The 16,258-nt window shown below is 45.9% G+C and overlaps 1 protein-coding gene across 2 annotated transcripts in view; it reads right to left on the reverse strand.

Moving 5' to 3' along the window:
- Window positions 1-246: 246 nt before the first annotated feature.
- CCDC50 (coiled-coil domain containing 50) overlaps window positions 247-16,258 on the reverse strand; it is a 172,987-nt gene continuing 156,975 nt past the window's right edge. For both annotated transcript variants that reach the window (XM_085635870.1, XM_085635868.1), the window contains one exon: window positions 247-7,018. In XM_085635870.1, the coding sequence (XP_085491996.1) occupies window positions 6,999-7,018 (20 nt within the window). In that variant the 3' untranslated portion in view covers window positions 247-6,998. The remainder of the gene's footprint in view (window positions 7,019-16,258) is intronic.

Below are 16,258 nucleotides of genomic sequence, written 5' to 3' on the forward strand. Positions count from 1 at the left end.
CCTGCAGGCACCCTCACCACTGGATGAACAGAAGACGCTCACATATCATGCAGGCGCCCTCACCCCTGGGTAAACACAAGACGCTCACGTATCATGCAGGCCACCTCAAACCTGGATGAAAACAAGACAATCACATATCAGGACTCGCACGCAAAGGCAAGTCAAATGAGGGCAGGTTTGTTAGCATTCTAATAGGCATCCACAAAGTTATTTTAAAGTGAAGTAAAAACACACAGATCGGCGCTGTTGATTACCAACTGTATGATTTATTGAACACAATGAGAAGGACGATTGGATACAAACATGAAGGGCTCATGGGACCTCAGCAAACAGGATGTTTTGCCCCTGAACAGGGTATAAAGGATGCTGCTCATCTAGAGGGTTTAGAATGCACAGCCCCTGAATATGATACTTTGGTTCAAAATTATTCAGACAGTGTAAAGTAACCCAGAAAGCATAGCAGGAACAGTCAAAATACCAGTCTTGCATAGATGAACCATTGTATTTGTGCAATTTACATCCAATGGAAGCCACCTGTGCTTCAACGTCAACTGCAATATACAAATGTCCAATGCAAATACTGAATAAACGCACATTAAAGAAAGACACGGGAGACGTGTACAGTGTAACAATCCATGCACGAGGGCGCTTGGCACCTTTTGAGGATAGTGCTTTGACATTCTTCAGCAATGACCTTGTTCCATGAGCCACCATCTGCAAACACCTGACACTGGAATTCAAAACTCACTAATGTGTTCCAGACTTTATCTAAAGAAGCCCCACATTTGTGTGGGAGGCTGTGGGTGTAAGCTCGGTCATGGGGCAGAAGTCAAACAGCAGCCAGATAACCCTCTTATAACACAGGGATCTACTCTGTTCACACGCATGCCCTTGTTCGAGGTACAAGAGTCACCAATGCTCGAGTGCGTGAGCTCCATGGACTTAGAATGAAGAGGCACAACAGTAAAATACTACCATGATGTAGGTTTGGTCTCGGGTGCCTCTACTGCATCAGATTATGGATTTAGCTGCTCTCCGTTGCAAGATCAGCTCTGGTTCCAAACGTTCAACTGAAAACAGGGTGGCACAGGCATGCTCTCAAGGTGCCAGTCTGAAGAAATCCATAATTCAGCCCAACATATGAAGTTGGCAAAGAAATCTGCCATCAGCCAACGTAACAGAACAAAGCACAACTTGATTGGTTGAAGAAGCTGGCGCCTCCAGAGCCATTGGTTAAGGCACAGTGTTTACAACCAGGCTATGAACAGAACACAAAGTCTGCACGCCAAAGTTACCCACCAGCACTTTGAGAGCCTATAGTGGAACAAAACGTACATTCGGAGACAAATATTGCTATTCTTCCAACTGTAGAAGTCCATCTCTGTAACATGATATAATGCATTCATAAGAGTTCAAGAGACCTAAAGTTCCCATAGCAAAGTAAACACTCCAACACTGAGTAGAGGATTCTCTCACACTATGGAATCTTCCCTGGTGGATTAGCATACTTGATGCTGTAACACTTCAAGGTAGACACTGTGACCAAAAGGGTATCCTGGACCATCACCAATAACTCCAGGGATCCTGAAAGGACACAGGAGAAGGGCCCCTGGATCCTGGAATAAGACGAGGCGAGAGAGATAACACACGGAGTGTGAACGCTATATGGCAATGCCTGGAATGACAGAGGGAAATTACTCCAACAACAAAAGGGAAGATCCTGGATGAACAATACCGGAACAGCCTAGGAATCGCCCTTTGAATAACCAGGAAAGAGGCCCCTGTACACGTATTCAAGATTCTAAAAAGGGGAGCGGCCCCTGGTTGACCCCACTGGAATAACAGGGGATAATAGGGCGCTCATAACAGGTTTTACATGAGGATCCTGGATGATCCCAACTGGAATATGAGACGGGGGTAGGGAACGGGCCTGAGCAATGGCTTATATATGCTTTACAGCACTCCAGGCCCTGGATGCCTCTGTGAAGTTAGTGCACGTGCTGTGTGAGCTGAGGCACAGACACTTTCAAGAGAAGACACGCTATGCAAATTAGAATTTAATATACCATTAACTCATCTTACTAAACCCAGCATTAATCCGCCTGACATAGTGCTTCCATGTCACCGGAGACTGCACACGTCCTATGTCATTCAGCTATAAAGATTCCATTTGATACAAACTACGACTCACTGAATCAATTTCAAATGATTCTGAACACTATAAAAACTCCGCCAAAGACAGCCCTGTCAATGTATGCAGGAAGGCGGAAAGAGATGGCATCACAAGAACAATTTTAAACAATCGCTTGGCACATGAACATGTAAAGACCCAGAGACTACAAAAACCACCATCAGTAAAGGCTAGCCCCCCCAACCCCCCAGGAAGGATAGAGTGGAAACTTTTGCTTCAAACCTCCACAGGTGCAGCAGATCCACTGAAACTTTCAGAGGTTCAGATCATGAAGAGATTCACAAACGTGAAATTTGTAAGTTTAGCATTATGCTGTGCATTGGCGTCCGCACACTGCGATCCACCTGGGTTGTCTCTGTCAGGGCATTCAATGGGATAATGTTGGCACTTTGGAGAAAGTAGTTTTATCAGACTTATTTTCACGAGGAGAAACCCTTACCCCAAAGTGCTTGCAATAATCTGCATAAATATTACCCTAGCTTTGTGTTCAAACTGAAAAGCAGACCAAACCTGGTGGGGTGGAGAGGCAACAGAGTCTCTTATCTAAAGAAGAGGATCATGACCCCGCAGAGAATGAACTAGTCTCGCTATCACCAATGACTGCCAGAGTCTATGTATGCGACCCCCTTCCCCTAGCCAACAGCAATGTGCTAAATGAGGTTTGTGACCGGCCAATAGAATAACAGCTCGGAGTCAAAGGGCGCTTCTAATGTCGGACGACAGTGGAGGAATAGGCCTCTTCCAAGAAGGCACAGTCAAACCCGCATATGTGATCTGTGTCTGGGAACTACATGCCAAAGGCATACACTTGGTGTTTAAAGATGAGTACTACGCAACAGCATTATGCAACAAAACGCCATTAAGTAGAGCAAAACTGTGCTATTGCATGCAGCTGTCCGCCATCAGCGCCAATGCGCTCCTTGAACAGTCACTTACGGAAAACTAGGATTATGCGGCCGCCACAGCATTCGTTCTTAGTGTGGAGAAAATGCCTTCACTTAACTAAGTAGAGGGTCATGTACGTTACCTTCACTAGAGGTGTATCAAGACAGAAACACAGACATTGCAATACATCCGTTTACAGATCTGCGCGTCGGTAGGTGTAACAAGTTACAAAAACAACATTTCATGAGATTAGTTATAATAAATACACGAATATGACAGATGCAGAAAAAACTAAAACAACTGGCCTATCAGAAGTAAAAAAACAAAACAAAAACCTGCACATTGAAATAGAAAAATTTACAAAATAACATTGGAAATAGCACTTCATTCCCAAATCGGTTATGAAAAGACCCTTGTGCATATTTATTCCCACCCCCGATGACTGGCAATATGCAATGGCACGTTGATGAGAGCAGTGTCCAGGCAGGTACAGTCCAGCACAATGCAGCCAGAAGCGGGCTGCGTTCCTGAGTGGAGGTGAAACGTGGAAATGGTTATGGCGAGGTGGCATCAGATATGAGGGAAAATGTACCTGGACTGCCGGTGTCAACCTGCCGTGTAGGATTCTGCACTACAGTGTCAAGCACCCCCACAGTTCTTGGACGCTTCAACTCTTTGGGCCACTCACTACGACACAAGGATACAACAAGAGGCTTCTCTAAGAGCCAAGCTTATGTCTGTGTGCATTAAACATTAGCTTCGGAGAAACTGCCAACCTATGGATTCTGGTATTTTGACCTCAAATGCATTAAAACATTTTCCAAATACTCAATGCTGTAGTTCCATGTTGGCCACTGGTCAGCAGCGGTCTCTACCAAAAGCCCCCCTTCTGCCCACTTGCCCTGCTCTTTTCTAAACAGTTCAGTTATCTTCAGCCAAAGCTGCCAGCTGCCTCTCTGCCCTCCAGATTTCACAAATGTGCATTCAAACTTGTCCAGCAGGGGCCCAGAGGTCTGGGTCATGTTTGTCCATAATAAAAACCGAAAATTCCTCAAAGTAGGCATTGGACGTGGAGTCTCATCCTCAGATCCTAGCAATGCCATCGGTGCAGAGGCATCAGAGAACACTACCCGCAGCCCTGGCACAAGGGGTCTGATGCTACTTTAAAAAACAGAGCGGTCACTGATTAACCTCGAGGAATGGAACCACAGGACCACATAGAACTGAAACGGCTATTTTTTCAAGGCAATCTATATGGAAGCTATTAAAAACAAAATTCAACTCACATTTTCTAGTTCTAAATGACCAAGAGAGCACGGAAATGGTCCACCTCCCCCCAAAAAAGTAGAAAAAAAGATTAAAAGTACTCAAAGTCCATGTAGATTACCATTTTCAACAAGATGTCAAAAATGAGCAGTAAAAATACTGAGCTTCAATTCAAAACTTCAAGTCTGGGATTATGGTAAAAATGTCATTTTAGATCAACATCTCAAATTAGTCAGGAGGGGCCGGCCTGCGCTGGAAGGCTGCTATCCAAAAATCATGATCCGGAAAACTTGTTTGCCAAATCCATTGTAGTGATGAACAATTTTGGTCCTTCAATGGAGATGCGACCTACGGACTCGCCAAGTCTCAGCCAAGAAGCCCAACAGCCACCCGGTACAGAAAGCACTCGGAAGCAGAACAGAATTCCTTAGAGAGTTCTGCTCACCAAGAATCTTTTTACATAACATGTTTACTAGGACCAAAGCATTATCAAGGTGTTGCTGAGTTAATAGGATTTCATGGCAGTATTTTGTGAGGTTTATTCAAAGAGAAGCCGCAAACTTTCAGAGGTTGAGTTAAAGCCAGGAGGATACTTGCACAGGGGCAATTTCAGTACTTGCCATGGCACATCTGCCACCTGCCACCTGCTACAGAGAGGCATTTCTGTAACAAACGCAGCAAAGTAAAACAAAATGAGGAAGCCTTCCTTAAGTGACAGGCAGTTATGCATTAAGTGCATTGTTGGCCATAGCTCCACCTAGGCGCGTACTGGGTTTGAGCTGGAAAAGAACCACCATATAAAGCTATAGTAAAGTCAAAGTTGTTAAAAAAAATATTTTACTCAGTGCCTCAGCACCATTAGTGGAGACGGTCCTTGGAATGCAAGATTTCAAAATTCAATCATGACGGGGCATTCACCTGGCCTAGTTGGTGGATTGGCAATAATCTCTCAACTAAGACACCAGTCAACCGGTGCTTGGACTAGTGCCCTTCTATTGTCGGTGCTCATCGGAGGCTCAGGGTCACAGAGTAGATGTTCCTCTGCAACACGGTGCAAGTTTCTCCCTCTGCTATAGAATCAATGTCAATACACCTGTCCTGTGATCGATGTCCCTACATTAATTTCCGGGGAAAAATCTGTGCCAATCAGTGCAGGAATCATTTCTTCACAGAATCTAGTGCGAATTAGAAGAAAGTTTCACCATGCATTGTTTTATACGGAAGGACCCATTTCCTCCCAACATCCAGTCTGGGATGTTCCGTGTTTCAATTGAGATAGTCCCTAGAAGGCTATGGACAATGCACTGATACCAAGTCAAATGCCTTTCTCAATGTTCTACCAATGCTTTATTTTTGAAGGGCAGTGACAATGGATAGGGAAATCCAGGAAGGCATAATGAACCATAAACTGTGACTGAGCTATGCAGTGGAGCTCATTCACACACAGAGTAGCTTTTCAGACTCTGCTGTCATAGATTCTGGATCTCCCATGGATGTAACGTAAGAAATATTTTGGATGTATTAATGATCTCACACAATGCCTACTGGGGGTTTTGGTATGAAAGAGTTAGACACAAGAATGCAAGATGGCACAGTGAGAAAATGCACCCTTGGATGAGTTACAAAGCTGCACATTCGATCACTATGCATTAAGTAGATACCTCTGCTGCCAGGAGCCGACATGCAACTTTGAGCACACCATGGCCCTTCCTGTTTCTAGTTACACTTGGGTAAACATTACCAATAACCAGTGCTGGATCAGAACATCACAGCAGAGCTTAAGACATTTGATCTCCCCCATACTTCAACCTACCACAGTCCTTCCTAATGCTGCTTCTGATGCATTCACGCAGATGCGAAGACTAGCACAACTGCAAGCTAGCGCTCTTCGGTTAATGCTTCTAGCCCTGAGCCTTGACGGGTGACAAGTGACCAAACTTGAGAAAGGCTGGCATGTCCTGTAAAGGCATTTGTGCTTTATTGCGTCTGGTATTTTTCATACCCGTTAAAGTGAGAGAAGCACGCCCTCTATGACCAATTACATTTCAAAACATTCATAAATGCTATTCTAAAGGTTCACTGTCCTGCCACATGCCACTCCTGACACGGTCAAAGTTTGTCCATCCTCGTCAATGGAGACACCTCTAAAGCCCATGAAATATTTGTAGACTAAAGGACAGAATCGGAGACTTCTATGAACAATTTCAAATTGTGTAAATAACAGCTAATGAACTTCCCTTATACACAAAGTGCAGGTGCACAAGGTGCGCATTACCTGCAGATCCACTGCATTCAATGCTCGTTTAGGCAGGAGAACGCGGCTGGACCATAGAGTGGTCATATCTTGTCAAACCTTTGAACTCATTCCTATGCGGTCGTTGATATGTCAGTCAAACTCTGCTGCTTTGTCGAGCGGCAGCAAGAGTGGGTGGTTGCATTAGGAGGAGAGGTGTGCCTTTAGTAGGGACTAGATCAGCTAATGCTTATTGGTCTCAAGGGCTCTATCAATGCTGGACTGTACTGCACCGAACAGGGGAACAAACGCAAAACAGGGAGCGAAGAACTAAGACGAGTCGACCACAGAGGAAAAGGATCTTCAGAATTCCTGATAAAGTCTGCTACAGTTCGTCAGCATCAGTAGAGACACATTTACTTTTCACTGTCGGTAGGACGGACCTGTGAAACAGAGGGAAGATAGGTTATTAGTCAATCAAGTGCCAGGTCACCAAGATCATTTCTCGTTCTATCGTAGAAGAGCGATCGTTGTAAAGTATTGAGTAAACTTATTCCCACTTAAGAGATGACCGGACACTTCACAGTAAAAGCAATCACACACAGCAAACATGAAATCTGCTTTGAGGATTCATTTAAGAAAACTTGGATCATACCCGATTGCACGCAACACACCCGAGGTCAGAATCCACCAGATTAATCCATTTATTCAGATCTGAACAGATGACACTATCCGTTCTCTTACACAACACTCTTTAAACTCAACAACTCAACAGCAATGCCCATAAGTAGGTCACTTAAAACAAGTTGCGTACCTGTGACAAACGTTTTGCGTCTGCCATACATTCACATGCTGTGCGTATGCTGCCATGCGTAGTCAGCGCCGGAAGCTCAGAGCCCCTAGGTTTCACACTACTCTGACATTTTAGGCTGTAGTTTGAGAGCTGCTACTTGAGTGACCAAACTTTGTGCCATGGAGAGTGGTGCAGACCGCATGTAACACACCAATCTATCACCAAGGGGATTTTCAATAGATTGTCAGTGATCAATTACAGAATTGTGCACTTTTCTTCAGACCTACACCCCAAAACCAAAAAGAAAAAAACATTGGTCTCGGCAATATTATAGGTAGAGCTATTGGTATTGCTCATTATTTTTTTTATCATTATTGTATCCCTAGATAAATGGCATTGTCATTTCTATTGGCATTAGCTTTTTTTTTTTGCATATGTGATACCTATTGCATTAGCAGAGAGAGAGTGAGGTAGTGAGAGAGTGGTGGTGCCCTGTGCGACAATGTTTGTTGACGCCCCCCAATGACCACCTCTGCACCGGATTCCCTCACTAGCACCCTTTAACAGTCACCATAACCACACTCTCAGATGCATTGAATTAGTTATATAGCGCCACTCATACCAGTGTAGGGTGTCCGAGCACTTTGCATCACACACACATTACACAGAGACAATCAATCATACGTGTGTAAATCAGTGTATAGGAAATGTTACTTAAGCCAAAGGACTGAAAGTGTAGGAGTCACAAGTCATCCATACTGGTAGGCAGTATAGTTTAGGAGTGCTTGGTGTGGAGAAGCACAAACTCAGAGTCGAAAAAGAAACAGCATAGTTGGGAGTTCTCTTTAATAATACGAATTGATTTCTAGCCAAATTAACCCTTTTTGCAACATTAATCAATGTTCTAATAATGTATACTTTGCAGTGTATATGCAGTTCTGGGATGAAAGTGAATAGCTCACCATTCTATATTAGGACTTTAAGTTATAAATGGTAAGTAACAGAAGGATGTCTCTTTTGAAAGCAGTAATCTGTTTACATCATATGCACCCTGTAATCTACTTAGTACACGTTCTATTAACCCTCGGCACTAACTTCATATGAGTCAAAACCTCAACTATACAAAATGCTGCTCGCTCTCCCAGAAGATAATTAATCACACGAGTTTTTTCGACATTTATGTGAGGCCTGGTAAATGCCGGCGGAAAGAAACGCTGCAGCAGGTGCTTCAAAAGTTTAATAAACTTGCAAACACGGCGCCGCCATGAAGCCAGCACCCGGTGTGGTGGCACCGGTCGCACCGCCCTAAAGCCGGCCCTGATCCCGCCCACTTCGACCACTGGCACGCATGCATTTCAAATTACACACCTGCCTCACCTTTAAACTTGCTGGGGAGGGCCGCCGGTGCAATCTGCAGAGTTCACAGGAGAGGAGGGGCTGGAGCCGGGAAGAACAGCTGACTGCAGGGCAGGCTGAGGCTGCTTCAAATCGAAGGCCGAAGACGAGGAGCCACGCAGAGGCCTCGCCGTCGTAATCAAGATGGTCGGTCAGTGGTACTGGTCACTCTCCCTCGTAGTCGCAGGCTCAGCTCGGAAGTGGAAAAGGAGGGGGTGGGGGATCCCAACGATAAAGGGCAAAGGTATGGGGCGGGGCAGTACTGTACCGGACGCGTCACGCGCCCACCACAGCACCTAGTAAATATTCTGACCCACGATTGGGTCACAGAAACCCCAGGGCAGGTCAGCACACTCTTGGGGGCAGGTCGGGAAGTCGCTGCTGGTTTTGCAGGATCCTAATTGGTAGCAGCTTCCCGCCTGCAAAGATATACGGCCCTGCAGGTGTTACTTGTGGGCAGGGGCCGCAGCGCACAAACACCTAAAGGACAGAAAGGGGTGTGGTGACTGAGGAAGGCAACCATCGGCTGCAACATGGGCGGACTAGACAATGCCAAGGGCCCGGGCGCCTCGGGTCATTTGCAAAATCAGCAGCTTCCTCCATGCAAAACAAAGGACACCGAGCCACCGCGTGCAAAAACTCACGTTTCTTTCTCGTTTGAGCCAGGTTTTCTACCGTAAAACTGGACATTTTCTACCCATGTCAAAACAAACATATAACTGGCCCAGGCCGTTTCAAAGTATAAACCGGAGCACAACCATAACCAGCATGTTTATAGGACACCATCGGTGCAGTTTTGATAGAGTTGAAAAATTAAGTTTTGCTAAGGAAAGTCTGCTCTCAGATACAACAACTTCCGGGGACTGGAGACTCCCGGCCCAGCAATGTATCGCCGCATTTAATATATAAGCGCATTTCGCATGTTTATCTTGCCTCCAGTGCCCGGGGAAAACAAAAACAGGTGACGAACGTGACCCTACCTCACCTGAACCCCGAGCAGACATCTCCCGCCGGCGCCTCCGATCTGCTGAGGGGAGAGGAGCCGAGATCCGGTGGGGGTCGGGCCAGTCAGCACCACCCACCGCTTCTTCCGCTCTGGGCAAACAAGAGAGTGGATGGGGGCTGGGCTGGGCAGAAGGAGGAGACCTCCACCCTCGTGAAAGAGGCCGGGGGCTCTTAAGAGCAAACCTAAGAGCAAACCTTCACAGCTGGATAAGAAATTGAATACGAGGTGTACATTTTTTTCTGTTTCAGTAGGAAATTGCTGACGCGTGCTATTAGCAAAACCCTCCGGCAGTGCGGAATCAAAGCTTTTCCTATATGCTATATTTCAGCAGCGATCGAGCAGCCGGGTTTACGACCAAGAGAAGTTAGTGCCTAGTAAAAGTCAACTCTTCGCGTCTGCATTTTACCCTGAGATTGAATCATTAAACAAGCACACCACTGCCTAGCACACCACTGCCTTTCTCCGAGGCGAAGCAGAAATGCCTCGGAGAAACGCAGTGGCGTTTTCAGATTCGGGGGCGTGTTTCTTTTTCTCTCCTCTTGCCATTGGCTGGAGGAGAGAAAAACACGCCTGAGAAAGGGCGTGGCTAGAAAGTAGAAAGAACAGCAAGGAACACGCCCCCGAATCTGGAAAAGACGGAGCCTATTTGGAGGGACGGCTCTCTCCTCCAACGGCTGGCCTCCGTTTAGGAAGCCAGCCAATGGAGGAGAAGCTAAAAGAGAGGCGGGCTAAATAGCCACTCTAGAAAACATTAAATCTCCGACTTCCGGTTCTGCCTTCGGCAGACCGGTAGTCTCGACCTAAAAAGCTAAGGTGGGACACATTTGGAGAAATAATGACAAATTAAGTCCTTGCAGGAATCGGAGATACCAGATCCTTGTCACGCTTCAATTACCAAACTCAAGTCCCAACACTAAAAGCAACCATCTTGTACATCACACTACTGTACAAGCTTGACCAGCTCTTCTCACCCGACTCCAGAAAAAATAAATAAAATAAAAACTGGAGCATATCGAGGAGAAGTAACCAATTATGTCTGCTTTGTAAACTTCCTTTCCATTTAAAAATTCTCAAAACCTCTAAAGCTATCCAAGACAATCAATTCATCGCTGACTGCAAGTGCTTCCGGGAGGACTGCAGCAAAGAAACGAGCACTTTCAGGTGGTAACACTAAAGAAAAGGAAGTTCCACGCAGAAATAAATCCGCACAACCTGTGTTACATTTACACAACCTTTTTCTCCAGCGCTTGCTACTGCACATTTGCCATTCATAGCACTGTATATAAAAATATTGTTTCCCAAATTAACCCCTTGCATGCTGCGCACATTTTCGTGCTGTGCGGGCGATTTGAATAGTGGGTGGGATTCAGACGGCCCCCGGCCGTCCTCCGCACATGCCCACAGTAACGTATGATGGCCGGGGGCCGTCCGAAGCATGGAAGGAGTTAATATAGCTGTTGGTTTTTCGTCCTTGGAACTATAACTGTCTGGCCAGCACTCTGTGGTTCAAAAAAGTAACCCTCTGGTTACACAACCACCTCCTTCAGCAACCCCCAACTCACTGCCTTGGAAACATCCACAATGAACATTCAGAGGACCTTCCTCCGAGAGGTAAATAACACAAAAGCTACAACACCGATCCGTGTATTTTGTCTGACATTTCAAATTGGCTGTCCAGGTCGGAACAACGTGGAAAATAGTTTAGTGTACTAAAAAAAGTTCAGAACACTTCAAAACATTTCACGTAGTCACACAGTAGCCTTGGAAATCCAAGAATCAGCTTTTGAGTTTCAGGAGCTGCTCAGTAAGTGTAACCCAGGGACTTTCCACATACACCTTGTTCACTGTGGTGCATATATGTCTGCTCATTACAGTACACTGGGGTAACTGTGTGCGAAGGAAGGTGGGTAGGGTCGGACTGGCCTACCGGGCATTTCCTCGGGAGGCTGGAATGCTGGGGGCTGGTTTTGAAGCAGTGGGGGCCGGTTTTGTCACTGGGGTTCGGTTTTTCAGCCCCCAGTCACAAAAGCAGCAAGCAAGTGTCTCCAACCTAACGCGGCCAGCCAGTGCTTCTTCAGGGCCTGGGCTAAGAAATTTGTCAGGGCTGGTTTGGGCTCCCAGCCCTGAAGGCGGGACTGACACACGGATACTTTGTGAATCAGGTAAGATCTGCGTATATGATCATAGTCTAGTTAAGAAACAAATGCACAATATAGTCTCTACGAATCTCCAAGAGCAGAAGGCTCATTTGGATACCGTTTGAAATGCGTTCAGAGGCTGGACTAGCATTTATACGATGGGAGAGGCCTGTCCATAATCAAAGACAGAGCAGCTGTTCACATCTGGGAGAGTCTGCCGTCTCAAACCCCTGCTCTGACTTCACTCTAGGGACACACGATTTCTGAAAATCAACAAACAGAAGTTGCAATAATCCTGCTTGGAAGATCTTTCACTGACCTCCAGAATGTCTAGAAATCCCTACAAGATGTGAATGTCACCACTGCAGCCAATCAGGAATTGGATGGTGGCTCCACATGCAGTGATGGATGTCACCATAATACCACCACCACCACCACCACCACCACCACCACCACCACCACTTGGGCTTCTCTTTCAAAGAGTTGGTAAAAAGCAGACAGAGAATTTGCGGTTAGAGCCAGTCAGAGGATAATGTAACTGGTGCCCATTAAGATGAACTTCTTGCTATTTTGATTTAGCAGTTACAAACCCATCCAAATTTAAAGTGCTCAGAAGTGCTTGGAGAGGGTGGTGGTAATGAGGGAGAAGTCTACAGAGATGGTGCAGAGCTGAGAACCATAGCATAGGCAGGAAAGCACAAACCAATGGTCACTAGCAACCTTGTAAGGGATTTGAAAAACCCTAAAAAGGGTTGGTGAAAAGGTCACACACTACTCTCCCCTAACAACCTTTAGGGGACATAAAATGGTGGAAGTGAGGCTGGGAAAGAAACCTAAGAATGAAGGATCTGAAACAAGCAGTGGCATGAGAGATAGCGCCGGAAAACAAAATGGTTACTTACCTGTAGGAGTAGTTTTGCAGCTTGAAGAATTTTCAGAATCCATATGCTGTGCATTATTCCGCCATCTAGTGCTCGAGTCTGGAACTTTCTCCTTGTATAAAAATCTTCTCTTGCTTTCCTTTTCTTTCCCTTTTTAGATTGAGCCTGCGCAGCACATGTGCTGTTCAGCGAGGCACGTTGTATTGAGGTATAGTATAAAGGCACCGCCCATTCCTACCCCATCTTTTCAATTGGCTCCTCTTACAGTCCTTTAAAAATCGTAGCTTTTCATTCGTGAATAGGCTTACTAACTAGTCCCTCCTTGGTACAGCCTTGTGTGCATTTGTAACCTTCCATAATGACTGGACGTTTTTTTGGTGTTACACGGTCTGATTTATCTAGTCAGCGAGTACTATTTTCTTTAATGGTCTTGCCCTATTCCACCCACGATGTCGCGCTACAGAAACTTGCTTTCTTTTCTTCTTTAAAGTGAAAGCGCCCCATACTTTTAACGTCGCATAAATTAGGCCTTCTCCTAGCAGGTGTGTAAGATATCTGATAACTGTAGCTTCACGTATCCTCTACTGAAGCAGACCAGATCTCTGGCACCAATGTGTGTATATTTCCCATTTGGCTGTGAAAGATTCACTAGCTGTTGGTCTTTTTGTTTCCGGGAGGACTGCCATTGCTTTTTCTGACAGTCCCGGATGACCAAATTCCATGTATTCAGGAGCCACACCGTTAGACCCAATGTGTTTGGTTCTGGGCAAAGAACTTTCCTCCTTGTATGGAGAGCAGGTCTTGTGGTACTGGCAGTTTCTGCACACTGTGTGGCTTCTCGATTAGACTCTAGTACCAAGTTTGTCTTGCCGCTGAGGGGTTATGAGAAGGAGTGTCATCTGTGACTGCCGCATTTGTTGAACACCATTGAAAGTAGTGGTGGTGGGGGGAGCGTAAGCAAATTTCCCTGACCAGTCTATTTACTGGGCTGTCACCAGTGAGTGAGGGTATGGGTGCCTGAATGTGAAGTACTGCCATTGTGCGTTTTCTGGTGTTGCAAATAGGTCTATTTCTGGAGTGCCCCACCTTTTGAACACTTTCTCCATCACCGTCTGATTTAGCTCCACCCATGTGAGGTGGATGCTGGTCTGCTCAGTTTGTCTGCTTCACTATGGTCTACTCTTGGTAGATCTATCAAGGCTATTTGTAGTAAATTACTTCTCTACTATTTTCCACTGTACTGCTCTGTTAGAATGTACCATAACATTATAGAATGCCCGAGTGCCTCTCTGTGTTTAGAGTGTAAGTCAACTCAGGCTGAGCTGCTAGGAGCCTGCTCCTGGTGGGGCTGTCTTTGTACCATCTATCTTATCCTACTTTCCTGATCTACTATTCTGGAACCAAGCTACAAATAAAGTATTCTACTTGTACAGCTGGACTCTACCTTCCTTTACCACATTTTGGCAACGATCTTGAACCTACACGAGGAGTAAGGAGTAAGGACGACTGAGGAACTAAAGAAAAAGGAACTAAATTGAAACTCAAAGGTAACGCCCTGGTCAGCCACACTAGTGTCCTGTACTATCTGGACAGCCTTCAGCCTGGGCGTTTGTCAATGGTGAGCCTGCTGTCACCCTGCTGCCTTCTGGAAGACGTCTGAAGCAGTCTCTCCAGCAACGGACGGCCTGCGGTGTTTACCTACTTTATCTGGCCCTCAATCTGGCGTGGGAGGGTTGTGACCTGACAGCCAGTTTTGCCTACATCCATTTTGAACTATGTGCGAGTCTCTCACAGTCTTGGCAGTGTCACATGTTGAGGGAGTTCCTCCAACTGCTCCAGACGCGTCGTGTGAACCTACTTGTGGTCGCTCTGCGAGTGCAAATTGCCGATTACACGAGAGACACAGAGCTTCGCAGAGGAACCAAAAGTGTGGGTCAAATTTGCCTGTGTGGACTCTCAACGCACTGCCGCTGCGCCTTGGAGGAAGGAGTCTTGTTTTGTGAGAAGCGTGACATGTGCCCATGTCAGCGGGGGCAGAAGTCGCGTGTTGTGCGGTGAGTGGACACACTTTATTTTGCTTATTGGGTTGCTTAGAAGTGGTGGCGTTACATTGTGACAATTAAACTGCTATCGTTCAAATACCTCCCACCACGTGCATACTTCAACATGTGCAAACTTACCTTCGTGTCATGCATCCTAGGTCGTTCGCATCTTCTTCAAGCTGCTTACTGTGGTCTACGTTGTGGTGCACGCCCTTGCCGATAGCCATCCGGCGTGGCGTCAAGATGCGTGCAGCCATTTTGCGTTTGGAAGTTTTCTTCTTTCATGGCAATCTTCACTGCGGTGTACTTATTTTGCCAACCGCGTTGATAAAGTTTTGCAGACAATAATTTACCAGTCACAAAGTTCTCTCCTGTGGTCAATGGCCGGTGCGGCATAAAAAGTGGAGGATGTTGCACTGTTTGGAACTTTTGGGTCACGATTAGGTGTGTGACTTAGGATGGACCTACGAACGTTGTAGCATTTCATTTCTACGGCGGAATTCAGCGAGTGCACATTGAAGAAATCCAAGTGTTTTACATGGTATGCTGGTAGCTGTAGGAAGCCTTTGGTTGGATGTTTAGGGTGAAAGATCGATCACCGGAGCTGAACAATATCTTGTTTATAATGCTGTAACATTCTCGTCTTTCTTCTCTTTCTATCTGTGCCCTTTCTCTCTTTCCTTTACTCTTCTCTGGTTCTATATTCTAGAATCCGCTTTGGATTCATTCCTGCCTTTCTATCTCTTAAGCCAACAGCCGTTATGCTGCGGGTCCGGTATTTTTATATCTTTATTTAAGACTCAATAAAGTCTTCAACTAAAGACTATTCTCCTGGCATTCTTCCGCATGGTACAAAGGCCTATACGGATAATGCATGTTCTGTATTGGTGTGTAACTTTCTTTTGTGGGGGCACTCAGTTTAGAACATAGTCTCTTCAGTGGGCAGTTAATGCTTAGTTGTTTCTAGGCGGTCTGTGCCTCACCTCAAGTTTCTTTTTCTAGGGTGACGAGTACCCTGTAGCGTTCCCTACTTAAGTGAGGTTGTGTTGTTTCCGGGGTGTGTACCCCGTGGTGTACCCTTATCAGGGGAGGTTATGTTGTTTTCCAGGGTGACTACCCTGTGGTGTACCCTACCTAGGGGAGGTTCTTTTATTTCCAAGGGTTAGTACCCTGTGTTGTTCCCTATTTGTGGTGGTGGTGGTTGTTTGGTCAGTTCCTAGGGTTACTGCCCATGGGGCTTCCTTTCATGTTGACACTATGGTCCGGTCAAAGTCCACGTGCATGGAACTCGTGGCCGAGGGTTTCACGTTTGTAGGACTTTGAGTGAGAAGCTTCTCTCTGGTGTTTAGACCTCTTCCGTTACTCTTAACGGATTTTAGGTGTCAGCATGCCTTCTACCCTAACCAGGAGAATGAATATGCTACTTAC

The sequence above is a fragment of the Triturus cristatus genome, chromosome 11, assembly GCF_964204655.1.
Source record: "Triturus cristatus chromosome 11, aTriCri1.1, whole genome shotgun sequence".
NCBI lineage: Eukaryota > Metazoa > Chordata > Amphibia > Caudata > Salamandridae > Triturus > Triturus cristatus.